Source organism: Mauremys mutica, chromosome 3 (genome assembly GCF_020497125.1).
Source record: "Mauremys mutica isolate MM-2020 ecotype Southern chromosome 3, ASM2049712v1, whole genome shotgun sequence".
NCBI classification, from domain to species: Eukaryota; Metazoa; Chordata; order Testudines; family Geoemydidae; genus Mauremys; species Mauremys mutica.
Window position 1 is genome coordinate 157,221,176 of NC_059074.1, and position 14,633 is coordinate 157,235,808.

Sequence of the window (14,633 nt, forward strand, 5' to 3'; positions counted from 1 at the left end):
CTGTTTAAAAACAATTTTGCTAATACCATTTTATTCCCAGCATAGATTAAAAGCTATTTTATAGCAAATGGAATGCCTAAGCATACTAATTTCACACTGACATGTTCAAAATGGATTCCTGGAATACTGTCTGTGGAAGAAATAAATTCTATAGTCAAATATCTTCTGGAAGAGCTTAACTTTAAAGGGAAAATGTCAATTAGTTACAGGCCAAATATTTATCCATCTTAAAATTATTATAATTAGATGTGAAATGTTCTCTAAATTCTAAATCATAGAATCATAGAATATCAGGGTTGGAAGGGACCTCAGGAGGTCATCTAGTCCAACCCCCTGCTCAAAGCAGGACCAATCCCCAACTAAATCATCCCAGCCAGGGCTTTGTCAAGCCGGGCCTTAAAAATCTCTAAGGAAGGAGATTCCACCCAGGTAACCTATTTCAGTGCTTCACCACCCTCCTAGTGAAAAAGTTTTTCCTAATATCCAACCTAAACCTCCCACACTGCAACATGAGACCATTACTCCTTGTTCTGTCATCTGCCACCACTGAGAACAGTGTAGATCCATCCATCCGGAGTCAGGAGATCCTGGAGAACCCTGGCTTCCATTTCAAACTTTAATATGTTTTAGCCCTGGGGGCTGGGACGTGAAGCTGGAGCCAGGTGAGCTCACAGCCCCAGAGGGACAAGCTGTGCATTAGCATTTCCAAGCTGGCAGTTTTCAGCCACTCTCATGGTTTTCAGAGCCTGATGTGATTTTCACCTCCCGGCGCTGCACACACCTGCTCCAGACCCCGGCAGGGCAGGCACCAGCCCAGGGCGGAGCAGTGATGAGCAGTGTTTCCCTGTCACCACAGCCCCCAGAGGGGAGCAGAGAGCACAGCCCAGGCAAAGGCAGCCCCTGCAGGGCCCTTGTTCAAAGTCAGGCCCAGCGCGCTGCATGTGGCAGGACGGAGAGGCCTGGCCTCGGGCACACCTGTGCCCCACACTGAGCCACCACAGACCACCATGGCACAGCACCAGTGGGGCCATCAGCACCTGACTGGCAGCTCATTAACCCCTCCACTGCCGAGGGAAGCTGCCAGCTCCCATGGAAGGAGCCCTGCCATGGCAGCTAATCCCCCAGATCCGCTGGCTTTCTCTCCTATTGGTCTCAGTTGCTGCCCAGCCCTGTCACTGGGCCAGCTGAATCCCACACAGCCAGCCCTACGGAGGGGCATATAGGGCCAGATAAGGCAACAAAGCAAACACTGCGGGAGGCTGATTCACACTAGCTGAGGATCTGACCCTTTGTCAATACTCTGCCCTCACGCAACAGAGCAGGAAACCCCAAACCTGCCCCAGGGGTGGTGTGCCTGGCTCCTGCCCCAGCCTAGCTGATCTGTGTGCTAGCGGGGCTGGCCCACAGCTGGCATGTCCTGGGGGATAGTGCTTCCCCCCCCGCCATCCCTGAGGATCAGTGATTTACCAGCCTTTGTTATTTCTTTAAAAATAAATGCACCTATCTGTCCTATAGAAATGTAAGTAATAAAACAATAGCCTCACCATTCATTATATAAGGCCCACAGTATATTAAATGGTGCTTCAAAAGTTAACAAACTATATTCCAAGAGCTATTATGCTGTCCTAATTGTTGAGCATAAACAAGGTAATAGTGGAAATATAGTCACATACAAAGGAGAGGCATCTTTCTGTAAAGATACCATCTGTGCAGGAGTATCACTCCTGGATCTCGTTTTGTAGTGTCAGATAGGTAGAATTTCCAACATTTGGAAGATTATTTTTGGCCCCCTAAGGAACATGGTAGAAGATAGAAGCATGAATCAGAATCCTATTCCTTTACTAATGATGCATGATCAACAATCTGTGTGGGGAAACAGAGGGCCTGGCTCATTCTCCTTCCTGTTACTGGTGTACTTGTTGAGCCAAAATTTTCAGAGCTTGGTAAGACCTATTTTTAAAAGGTCTTTTTTAAAAAAGACTTATCTGTATAAACTGGCTTTATATTCCAGTGTGGTTCTGTGGTAGATGCAACATAGCTATCAGGATGGGTGTCACAATGGAGTTGAAGCTAGATGGACGTCATGAGAGACAAACATTGTGGTGGGAAGAAATGTTCTGAATGTCTCATAGCCTGGTTAGTGGAGGCATTCAGCATAATTGGCTGAACATGATGGAGTTTTAAACCCATTAGCATTGCCATTTAAGAAGGCATTACAAACAGTGAAGGGAAAAAAAATCATTAAAGTAGTGTTTGAGAGTATACTGCTGCCATTTTGACAATAGTTAGATTTTAAAAATGCATTAATAATATGTCACTGTTCATGACAGAGGGAAGTTTATCCAGCACATGGAATGAAAAGTACAGTTCACTACAGAAAACGCCTATTTGGAAAAGCAAGAACGCTGGTTCTGCTGTAGAAATGGTAAGAAGTAAATATTTATATGCTTGTGATAAAAAAAAAAAAAGTCAATTAAGTTTAGGGTTCATGTAGTAACGGCATACAATCATTCATAGTCACAGATCAAGTGATCTGCTTAAAAATGTATTTATTTCACAATTTGTGAATATCATCTAAATGAATATCCTTTATGAATAAAGCAGCTTATACAACTCTAATGTGAAATGAAAGCATGTTTTATAAATAAATAAATACGAAAATTAAATTGGTAACCAGTTTCAAGTTTTAATGAACCATTTTTAATTATTTGCTACCTTTTTACAAGTGTTTATATGGAATGTGTTTGTGTCTGTACTATAAAGAACATAAGAATTGCCACTCCTGATCAGACCATCTGATCTGCCTAGTCTAATATTCTGCCTCTGGCAGTGGAGGGTTATTGGTGCTTTAGGAAAAGGTGGGAAAATCCTATAATGCACTTCCATTATTGTGCCATTCTATGGGGAATGTTCTAATAAAAATGAATGCATAGAAGCAGAGTTTCCTGCAACATTTGGAGGGATGGGGGGCGGTGTATTGGGAGAAGTTTAACAAGTTTAAAAATAACTGCTTTTTAAAACAAAAAAGCAAAACTGCTTTTATGAAATGTTTTGCAGCCTATAAGGTGACTTCCCTTTCTTTTGATCTGACCACATCTTGCCCTCTTTAAATCTTTTCCATTGCATCAAGTTCAAGCTTCTTGTGATCACCATCAACTTCCTACATAACCTACTTATTTTGTTGTGTACAGCATTGTCTCCTAACCCCTCTGAGTTGGCAAAGTTCATTCTGCCAGTGTTATCAGTCTTGATTCCCTGTTTGTCCATGGCACCCTCTCCCATATACACAGAACATCCTTTGTGAACTAGTATGCAGAGCCTCTTCTCTCTGAACTCCCTCCTGAAGACCACTTCCTCCACAACTACCACAAAAAACTAGCTGACTAAATTATCTATTTGTTTGTTTGTTTTATTTTATGAGTGAACTGCTCATTTATCTTGAGGGAAGTGATGTATTGTTAGGAGGAATTCTGTTCAATTCTATGTATAAACTTATACCACTCTCCCCATCATAGTAGGTCAAAAAATGCACCTTATTCTTGGAATGGAAAGTGATGAGGTTTGTGATAGTCCTTAGTTCCAGGGGAAGTTCATTCCACAGTCTCAGGCTGGCCCCTAAAGAAGCTGTGTCTCCTGCACAGATGAACTTTGCACTTATTGTGGAAAGTACCATTGTACCAGATGAGCAAAGTTGTTGACCCTGATTGTCATCCTGGGGCTTCAGGTGAACTTTTAGATATCCTGGATCCAGGCCCTTGAACACCTAAGAAGAAAAGGACTGAGACTTGAACTTGACTCAGTATTCTATGGAAGGTCAATGTAGAAAACAGAGAACAGGTTTGATGTGCTCACAGTAGCCTGTGTTGCAGAGGAGATGTGCTGTACTAGTTGCAGTTTCCTAAGCACTGAAGGGTTCCTGCCAACAACATAGTTCAGGTGAGAGGTGATGGAAGCATCAATAATAATTGAGGTCATGTCTTCCTCCAGGATGAGATGGAGTCTCTTTGCCGACCAAAGATGGTAGAAAGCATTACTCACAAATGCTGTTACGCAAGAGCTTAGCAGCAGTGAGGAATCAAAGATGACTCCTAAACTATTAACTGAATTAACCAGTGGAGGGTGGTGCCATCAACCAAAATAAACTGCACTATGGCTGCAAACTCTTAAATGCTTTCCTCTGTCCATCGGCGTAACTTCTGTCTCAGTCAGGTTCACCTTTAACCAGCTGTTCTTCATCCATTAGCTAATCTCATCCAAGCACTGGGACATCTTGGTGATAGTTACCAAATTCACGGCCATGAAAAATGCGTCATGGACCGTGAAATCCAGTCTCCCCCTGTGAAATCTGGTCTTTTGTGTGCTTTTACCCTATCCTATACAGATTTCATAGGGGAGACCAGCATTTCTCAAATTGGGGGTCCTGACCCAAAAGGGAGTTGCAGGGGGGTCACAAGATTATTTTAGAGGGGGGGGGGTCACGGTATTGCCCCCCTTACTTCTGAACTGCCTTCAGAGCTGGGCAGCCGGAGAGTGGTGGCTGTTGGCCAGGTGTCCAGCTCTGAAGACAGCGCTCTGCCATACCATACCATGCCACCCTTACTTCTGTGCTGCTGCCTTCAGAATTGAGTGGCCAGAGAATGGCGGCTGCTGACTGAGGGCCCAGCTCTGCAGGCAGAAACACAGAATAAGGGTGGCAATACCATACCAAGCCATCCTTACTTCTGTGCTGCTGCTGGCAGTGGCTCCGCCTTCAGAGCAGGCTCCCGGCCAGCAGCCACCACTCTCGAGCTGCCCAGCTCTGAAGGCAGTGCTGCCGTCTGCCTCAGCGCAGAAGTAAGGGTAGCAGTGCCGCAAACACCACTCCTCCCCCCCACAATAACCTCTTTGACCACCCCACAACTCCTTTTTGGGTCAGGATCCTTACATTACAACACCATGAAATTTCAGATTTATATAGCTGAAATCATGAAATTTACAATTTTTAAAATCCTATGACCATGAAATTGACCAAAATGGACCATAAATTTGGTAGGGCCCTAGTGATAGTGATATGGTCATACTTGGTGATAAATAGAACGGTGTGTCATCTGCATATTGCTGGCACTTGAGTTAATATTAGTACCCCTTTTGACCTGAGGGCTAGCCAAAAATTTGGGGTATACTAGGTTGTTCCAGTTAAGAAGAAAAATTGGTGATAGGTGTTTCTTAGGCCTTGTCTACGCTGCCACTTAGTGCTGAAACTTTCCTCACTCAGGGGTGTGAAAACTGTAAAGTGGCAATGTAGATAGTGCTACAGTGCTGGCCTCGTGGAACTGTGTTTTTTTTACAGTGCTGGGAGAGCTCTCTCCCAGTGCTGGAGCTACGACCACACCGCAGCTGTGTAGACAAAGCCTCCGATGTAGTTTTGTTTATTTACAAAGAATGTGCCTTTGTCCCTGAACACAGAAGGAATCGAATAGCAGGAAACGGCTTCTTTGGCTCTCAGCACCAAAGACACTCTTGTCAGCCAACACCTCTGAGCCAAAGAACCACTCTCCAGGTTTCATTCAGGGTCACACACTATTTTCAGCTGCTCCTATAGGCTAGCTCTCTGGTCCTCAGTGTTCTGCCTACTCACTCACTCACTCACTCACAGACAGACTTACTCAGCTAAGGCCCTCTACTCACACAAAACTCCTGGCTGTATTCACAAAACTTACCTTAGGTAAGGACTTGTGATTCATTTATCCTTACAGTTATATTAATGGAAGGGTGAGTTCACACTCCTCAATCTCAGATTGATTTTAACATTGAAGTTTTAAATTGTCCCATAAAAGGTTTCACCCAACTCATAACAGTATCATCTGACCAGTTTACCTGATGGCTGCATGTACTTGTTGAATAGGATTGGAGAAAGAATTGATCCTTGTGGACTCCACAAGTGAAAGGTCTAGTGGTGGAAGTTCATTGGGTGTGTCCCTTTAGGAAAGACACAAACCACTTTATTATGTTGGACTCCTGCCAGCTCTCTTCAGCAAGACAGAAGTATCTGATGGTCAGCAGAGTCATTCAGTCATGAGAGGCCTCAGTTGCTCGTGCCTCTCTTTCACAAGCCAGGAAAGATGAGTGTCAGATTCACGGGTCTTGAGTCGAGACTCTTTTAGAGTGTCCAGAATTTCTCGATGAGTGAGTGTACCGATTATTAGTTCGTGAGTGTGTAGGCAAAGCAGATCCAAGCTGTTTGAGAATCCTTCTCAAATATGCACAATTTTATCAGCAAAGCATGATGATAGTTCGCAGCATTCAGCACCCTGTTCTGATGCAGGCTTCTAGACACTCAGGATTGAGGAAACAGTTTACCGCCCTGGACAGCTCCTTGGGGCAAGATTTGGCAGCATTAGAGGAAGGTGGTGATAGAAAGGTTCTCTTGGCCTGGAATACAGCCTCAGCATAGTAGTGTTGCCAGTTTGTATTGGATGTATTCCTGGAGGTTTCATCACATGACATAGTCTTTAATTAAAGATTCATCTTTAATTCCTGGGGACTCCAGGACAATCCTTGTGGGTTGACAACCCTATAAAACTTGGAGGAATTTGTTGTTTCATCTGGTCTATATTAACCTTTGTTTTCTGCCATTGGCCCTCGAGTTTCTGCCTCTCTCTTTATCTGGCACAGGGTGTCAGAAAACCAAGGAAATCAGTGACATCTGAATCCAGCTCAATCTCTTCCTCTGTAAGTAGTTTGCATTCTAGGAGAAGCTAGCCGGGTTAAGTCCCTGTGCTAGGCAGAGTGCAGGGACTGGCTCCTGCATTGGGTCACCAGATGTGTGAGAAGGAAGCTCTTTGCACTCATCACTCCCGTGCAAGAGTGAGCTGCAATTTGTCATTCAGTCTTCAGTTAGGACAATTTTCTTTGACATATGAAGAAATTTTCTTAAGAAATAACTAAAATTTAAGTGTTTGAAAACTTCATGCCACAAATTTGCAATATATGATTTTCTACTTTTTTTTCAGCAACCTCCACTAATTTTATTGCAACTGTAGTATCTTAGCACAGTAAAGGGTTACAGTTAGCATTGAACAGCCTTAAATTTGAAATTCCTTCCTCTCTTATGTTAGATCTTTACATAATTTGAACATTGTGTATGATGGTTCAATTTCCTCAGTTTCTTAGCATTTTAGGGTGTGAGGGAAGTTTTTATGGTAGGAGTTTTAAAAATTATCAAAATATTTTGATACACAAGTGATCCTTGAAACAACATCATGAAGTATTTTGTAATAATCTAATGTGTGACACCATTATGGATGACATTACATACAGTAATGTCCATTACACACAGACACATCCATTACAGTGCTGGGCAGCAGCACATGTTAAAAATACTAGTAGATGAATTTATTTCTGTAAGTAACTGTTCTATCCAGCTTGGCTTTTTAATGAGAATTTATCAAAATCAATAAATAGATTGTTTGAAAGCCCTTTCTTTTTATTTTTAAGTCAAGGGCAAGCTGTTTAAAAGACATTTTATAAACAAAGAAATAATTAAATGAATGGATCTTTGACCATAACTGTGTTATGAGGCACTTAAAGTGTCCAAGGTATCTAGATAGCAAAGGAAAATAGATTATATTTGTATTATTATGGGTTCTGTATATCAAAGAAAGAAATGAGCTTTTTCATGTAATTGCTTCCTAATTTTGATATATATAGGCCTTCAGAAATTCAAAACGGAGTCGTCTCTTTTGTGAAGAAGAAGACAGACAGTTAAATACAAGGTCCCCCAAAAGAAATCAGAAGATTGCAATGGTTCCACAGGTATGTATGTGTTATGCTGAGACAATTACCAGAAAGGAAAGCAAGCCTTTAAAATAAATTGTGTTTTCTTCTCAATTTACGTCATAAGTTTATGAATTTTGGTTGGGGGGACCTATTCCTAGGTAAAGGCTGTGGCTCAAAATAGATTAATACATCCCTTTTCCTACCCAGAAGTAGGTCCCTCACTGAAACAGCTCTGTTCATGCTGATCCTGTACCATTGAGTCTGTCGGGGAAAATGATGACTGGTGCTCCACCATACCTAAGCACAGGCAGAACTATTGGAACACTCATCCTATTAGCACTCTTTACTGTATCAGGCAGAGTGGAGAACACTGACTAAATGGACCCAGCAATGTAGGAGCTGCCATGAGGTTAAAAAAAAATACCACCAGGAGCTGCAGGCACCTTATGTTGCCACTGAACTGCCTATTGAAACATAGTTCTTGTAGTGTAGATGGGACCTAACGTCTTGTCCTTACTATAGCTTGTAAAACAGTTTTCAGACACAACCTAACATGGTTTGTGTCCACACCAAGCATGGTTATCAGTTATTAAAAACTTATTCAGAAACTGTGCTCAAGGAGGCCTTGTCTATATTATGCTTATTTCATTAAAATTTCTGGTTCAGTTTGAGTGAACAATTATGTTCATGTAGCCATGCATGGAGAAAAGTTAGATTAACCTTAAAATATCAGGGATTACCTGGAGTCCTGTCCATATGAGTACCACCACCACTGGAGCTGAACTGCTGGTGGGAAATTTTCACAAAAAAGCCTAGTGTAGAGACTCTGACCAGCTAATAGTGTGGGGCATGATCTCTGCTAGCTCTTGGCATCAGTTGTGTGTTTTATTATATGGTTATAATCTTTGCCATTTTATATTAGTATTATCTTTGTAATAAAAATTAAAGAAACCATGAAACAATACATTTGAATTAGAACATTTCAATTGCTAATGTATTCATTTTTATCAAGAAAATGAACTTTGCTTATCTAGTTAAAGAATTCTGAATATTTAATAAACAATTGAAGAATTTGAGAAGGCTCCTGTTTGTTTGATTCATTGTACTGTTTAGCACATTTAATGCTGCAAATGCTTTCATTTTCACTTTGGAAGTTCAGCTGCTGGTAACCTCTCCTTTATTTTATTGCTTAGAAGTTTACTGCAACAATGCCAACGCCAGACAAGAAAGCATCACAGAAGATTGGATTACGGTTACGTAATCTACTCAAACTTCCCAAAGCACACAAATGGTGCATATATGAATGGTTCTACTCAAATATAGATAAGTGCGTACTATTTCTTTCTTTCTTATTTTATTTATTACTGTAGAAACTAAAGTTACTCCCTGGAACTGACACTTTCTCACAGTGGGGCAGCCTTTGTGTCCCTGATTGCCCAAGAATGTGAAGGGGATGCTGAGTGGCTGGAGTTCTCTTCACTGGGATCCTCTTTTTCCCTAAGCTCTACCAGTTTTATCGGTTCCAAGTCAGCTCTACCCTGGGTCTCCAAGGTTCCTTCCAACAAGTGATCAGCCCAACACTTCTACGAAGGATTCCCCATCCTGGCATAGGATGAGTGGATAAGCAAGTCTTGGGGTCAGTCCTACCAGTAGAGATCTACTGTCAGCTCAACCTGCTGGATGGAGTAAACGTCACATACCCATGGACACAATGTGAAAAAAAAAAAAATCTCTGGGGACCTTCTCTGAGCCAATCAGCTGGTTGCAGAGCAAAGTCTGGCTGTCAGTGACCAAGATGTGGGCAGTCATGCCTAGTGGTCAGAGCAGGAGCCAAGTATAATAGTTGGAGAAGGAGTTGATAACCAGAAATCAGAGTGCAGGGTCAGAGCTGGAGTCAGAAGCCAGATGTCAGGGCCAGAGGCAGGACTTGGAGCCCACAGTTAGAATTGGGTTACCTGGAGTGAGGCAACACAGGAGCAGGGCTGGGTCCAGGCAGGAGCTATTGCAGCTGTGGTTAAATCCTTTGAATAGATGCTGAACTGCTCTACCTCTGCTCAAGAGCGGATCTGCTCACCCTTTCAGCCAATCAGGCAGCGTAGCCAATCAGTAAGCCTACTGCAGTAAAATGCACTCATTAGATTACCCAGAGTCTGTCTCTGCTGCAGGACCTAATTCCTGATCCTGGTTACACCTCAAGTCCAACATCTCCACCACTTCCATTCCATTCACCTGCAATTTAGCCTAGCTTTGCTTGCAGGCCCACAGTCCCCACCTCTCCATATGCACAGTCCATAGAGCCCCTGTCATGTTGGGGGGGTTGTTGTATCATCTGCGCCTTCTGCATCAATCTCTGCCAGATAAGGACCACTTGCATCTGCCAGTGCGGCTTTGCTGTCTGCTGCAACAACTGCAGTTTTCCCTCTGGAAATGGGTTCAGATCTGACTGGCTTCTAGACTCCGCCTCAACCTTGTTAAGGGGGGTAAGGGATTTTTTTTTTAATGTCACACCCTTTAGCAGGGCTGCAGAGATGCCTACGTTCTCCATCACTTGTGGCAAGGTGACTTACCAGCTGGGGGGCACTTTGTGGCTAGGAGCAGCATTAATTGTAGTCCTGCTGCCAAAGTCTGATACTGGTCCCCTCTTGCCTTGTGATGCCCTTGTGCCTAGAGTCTTCTGGCTAGTCCTCATGGTGAGGCTGTAGGGGAATCCAGTCCTTCCCTCTACCTTAGGTTCCAGCTGAATGAGCCTTGTGGCAAGTGGTTGCAAGCAGTTACGGTCTGTTTCATCAGACCTCTTGTTTCTTCCCTAAGCTGCTTCCTACAATGTGGCCAGCTTCTCCTCAGAGGGCTCATATTCACAACCCCCTAGTCTCAATCGTCAAGGTAACAATGGAAGAGAAAATAAATTAACAGAAATAAAGAGCTCCTCCAGCTTCTGTGCCCCACCTCGATCTTCCAGCTGTCTGTCCTGCTTTTCTGAGTTCACAGTCAGTATAGCTTGGTTCTCTGTATGGGAACTGAGGATTACAGATCTGTCCACTGCCCCAGGCTGGGCCTTCTGAATTGAAAAGGGAGAAATTCAGGTCTTCTCCAAGATTGGCATACCTCGCAAGGGCAGTGGGGCAGAGCTGTGTGAGCCCAAAGCTGCTCTTTAACCCCTTCTTGCCTACTGTGTGGTTTGTATATCCCATCACAGATTTGTAACCGTTCAAATCTAAATGCGAGACCATTGGAAAATTGGTCAGTAGCAGCTTAGAGTGTTGTTCAAAAACTGGTGTGACCCGGCAGTGAAACCAGCAACCCACCATAGGAAAATAAGCCAAAACAATACTTTGCCACTTTTTATTTTAAAAGACCATCTCGTCATTAACCAATATTTTTCCGTAGCATTTGTTCAGGATACATACAGGGGCGGCTCTAGCAATTGCGCCGCCCCAAGCAGGGTGGCACGCCGCAGGGGGCGCTCTGGCGGTCGCCAGTCCCGCGGCTCCGGTGGACCTCCTGCAGACGTGCCTGTGGAGGGTCTGCTGGTCCCGCGGCTCCGGTGGAGCATCCACAGGCGTGCCTGCGGGAGGTCCACCCGAGGCGCGGGACCAGCGGACCCTCCGCAGGCATGCCTGCGGCAGGTCCACCAGAACCGCCGGACGACCGGACTGCCGCCGGCTTGGCGCGCTGGGGTCTAGAGCCGGCCCTGGATACATAAATGTATTCCGGTGTTCAATCAGAATAGCTTCTGTCAGGATTGTTGAGACAATATTCTCTGAACTCAGCAGTCAGGCACAGCAGAGAAAAAGAATTATGTATATGCCTGTCACAGGTATAAAAATTACACTTATTTAATTTGCTTTAAATTCACAGCATACAGGGTTGTTGTTGTTTTGTTTTGTTTTTCCAACAAATGGTCTTGTTAAATGTATTACTGGGATACTGGGAACAAATTACTGTTATATTTTTGCATAAGTAACATTTGTATTCCAGCATCCTTGATAATGTCCCTTTAAGAACTTTTTTAGCTTATACTAGTAATAATAATGTATATCATTGTTCAGTCCGTTAGGTAACTGAAATGTGAGGTATGTATTAGATAATTCCCCAAAGTCTCCTAGCTCTGAAAATGGTGATTATCAAAATAAATTTGTCACCATTTGAAATAAATACTAATAATATATATGACCATCCTATAAATTTATTAGTGCCTCAATTGTAATTTATTTAGAAACAACTTATCTTTTAACAAACTGTGTAGAATGAGCTATTTTGTTATGAATGATATCTAGACCTTTCTTTTATATAATAAATACTAATATAAATATTTTCTATGAAGCAAGAATTAGAAATTGCACAAATGTCTTCGTCAAGTACCAATACATTACTCAGTATACAACCATTGTTAGTTATTTTAATCTAACCATTGTAAAATATTTTAATCCAATTTAAATGGGCTACATCAATTTAAAAATCGTATTTCTGTTTGCAAATTTTTACTTTTTATTGATACAAGAAACACGTAAGATTACAATAACTCAGTGGTTCTCAGTTTTTTCATACCATCCATGACCCCCCATTACAATAGATAACCCTTTCCTTCTAACCATAGAAAAAAGCAGGGTAGTCTCAGCCCTTTTGGATCTGTTTGTGACCCCAAGTTGAGAATCCATGCTATATTTGAAAGGGGTTGGAATAGAAAATATATTTTTCTTTCTCAGTTTATTTACTTATTGCATATAACAGCACCTTGTGCATAGACATTTTCATACCTCTTTTGTGCAAGTCACTCATTTTCCTCTAAAATCTCACTCCTTTACCGTGATTTGTGCAGGTGGACTGCTGCACTTGTATGGAGTCTCACTGACTTCAGTGGGGGTCCACCCAGATTTAGCAATCCATGTGCATGGGTCACAATGGACGTTCAGGGCCTCTATTTCTGTGGGTTTTTCCACACAGCAACAAGGGAGAGAAACATTTTAAAAAGAGAGAAGATGTGATTCATTGTAACCCATATATATTGGTAGGAGGATTCAAGTGCAAATGTAACTCCTAAAACTATTTTGTACACTTTTTTTTTAATTGACTTAATTTCAAGTTGATAAAGTATAAATTGCTCTGCAAGGGACACTAACATTTTCAGTAACTTTGTTCCACACATTTCTTCTTGTGAGGATGGAGATTTCTTAGCTCCTCATGACAGACATTTTCCGGATGTAGTTAACAGGTTTGTAATTAACAGAGTGTCACTTGTGTTTTAACAGACCATTATTTGAGGGAGATAATGATTTCTGTGTATGCCTGAAAGAATCTTTTCCAAACCTGAAAACCCGAAAATTAACAAGAGTGGAATGGGGAAAAATCAGACGATTAATGGGAAAACCACGAAGGTAAAAATATATATATTATTTTACTTTTAATTCATTTTTCTGAGGATTAATATTTTTTCTTAATTGTTTCTGGATCATCTTACTAAAATATGGTTGCATCTCTTTTGAATATAGGTATCATTGCGACTAAAGCAACATACCTTTACCTTTGTATGTATGAAATGAATATCGGAATTGGTATTTTTTTAAATTCCAAGTAAGTTATTTGAGTATGGCCAGCCCATACAATGCTGCCAAACCTACAGATCATTGGGCCCTTCCGAAACAGGATGAAAAAATAGTGGAATAATTATCTCTCATGTTCTAGTGTTATCTGGTAATGGAGCCCAAGCTGTTTTCTACAGCATAACTTCTTAAATCTCTCCATATATGTGTATTTTCAGTTTTGAGTTTAACTATGATGTTAAACAGCAGCCACTGAAGTTAGACATTTTTAAATCAGAAGATCCAAATAACTTGCATCCAAGAGTTTTAAAAGAGCTGGCTGTGGAACTCATTGGGCCATTAATGATTTTCAGTAAGTCTTATAATACTGGGGAAGTTCCAGAAGACTGGAAGAAATCTTACGTTGTACCAATATTTAAAAAGGGTAAACAGGATGACCTGGGTAATTATCAGCCTATCACTCTGACTTAGCTCCTGGGTAAAATAATAGAGTAGCTCGTATGGGATTTGATTAATAAAAAATTAAAGGAGGGTCATATAAATGCCAATCAACATGGGTTTATGGAAAATAGGTCTTGTCAAACTAACTTGATATCTTTTTTTGGTAAGATTGCAAGTGTGGTCGCTAAAGATAATAGTATTGACATAATCTTCTTAGATTTCTGTAAGGTTTTTGATTTGGTACTGCATAACATTTGATTAAAAAACTATGACAGTTAAATGCTGGCTAACTGTTAGATCTCAAACATGGAAAAATGGAAAATCATCATTGAGCAGGTGTGTTTCTAGTGGGGTCCCAGAAATATCTGTGCTTGGCCCTATGCTATTTACCATTTTTATCAATGACCTGAAAGAAAACATAAAGTCATCACTGATGAAGTTTGCAGATGACAAAAAAATTGGGAGAGTGATAAATAACTGATACGGTGCAATCTGGATCACTTGGTAAGCTAAATGCAAGCAGATAACATGTTATGGCTAACTGCATACATCTAGGAACAAAGAATGCAGGTCATACTTACACATTGGGGACTCTATCCTGGAAAGCAGTAACTCTGTAAAAGATTTGGGCGTTGCAGAGGGTAATCGAGTAAACATGACTCCTCAGTGCGATGCTGTGACCACAAGGGCTAATGTGATCCTTGGGATAAACATGGGAATCTTGAATAGGAAAACAGAGGTGGTTCTTCGAGTGCGTTTTCATGTCAATTCCAATCAGGTGTGTGCGCCCGCATGTGCACAACAGCCACAAGAATTTTCCCCTAGCAGCATCTGTCTGGTTAGTCCACACACCCCCTGGAATGGCGCCTTCCTGGCACTCAATATTGGGCCCTA

At 41.9% G+C, this 14,633-nt stretch overlaps 1 protein-coding gene across 3 annotated transcripts in view; it reads left to right on the forward strand.

Moving 5' to 3' along the window:
• LIN9 (lin-9 DREAM MuvB core complex component) overlaps positions 1-14,633 on the forward strand; it is a 67,810-nt gene that overhangs the window by 20,732 nt on the left and 32,445 nt on the right. For all 3 annotated transcript variants that reach the window (XM_045008542.1, XM_045008543.1, XR_006577706.1), the window contains 4 exons: positions 2,331-2,425; positions 7,690-7,794; positions 8,952-9,085; positions 13,008-13,133. In XM_045008542.1, the coding sequence (XP_044864477.1) occupies positions 2,331-2,425; positions 7,690-7,794; positions 8,952-9,085; positions 13,008-13,133 (460 nt within the window). The remainder of the gene's footprint in view (positions 1-2,330; positions 2,426-7,689; positions 7,795-8,951; positions 9,086-13,007; positions 13,134-14,633) is intronic.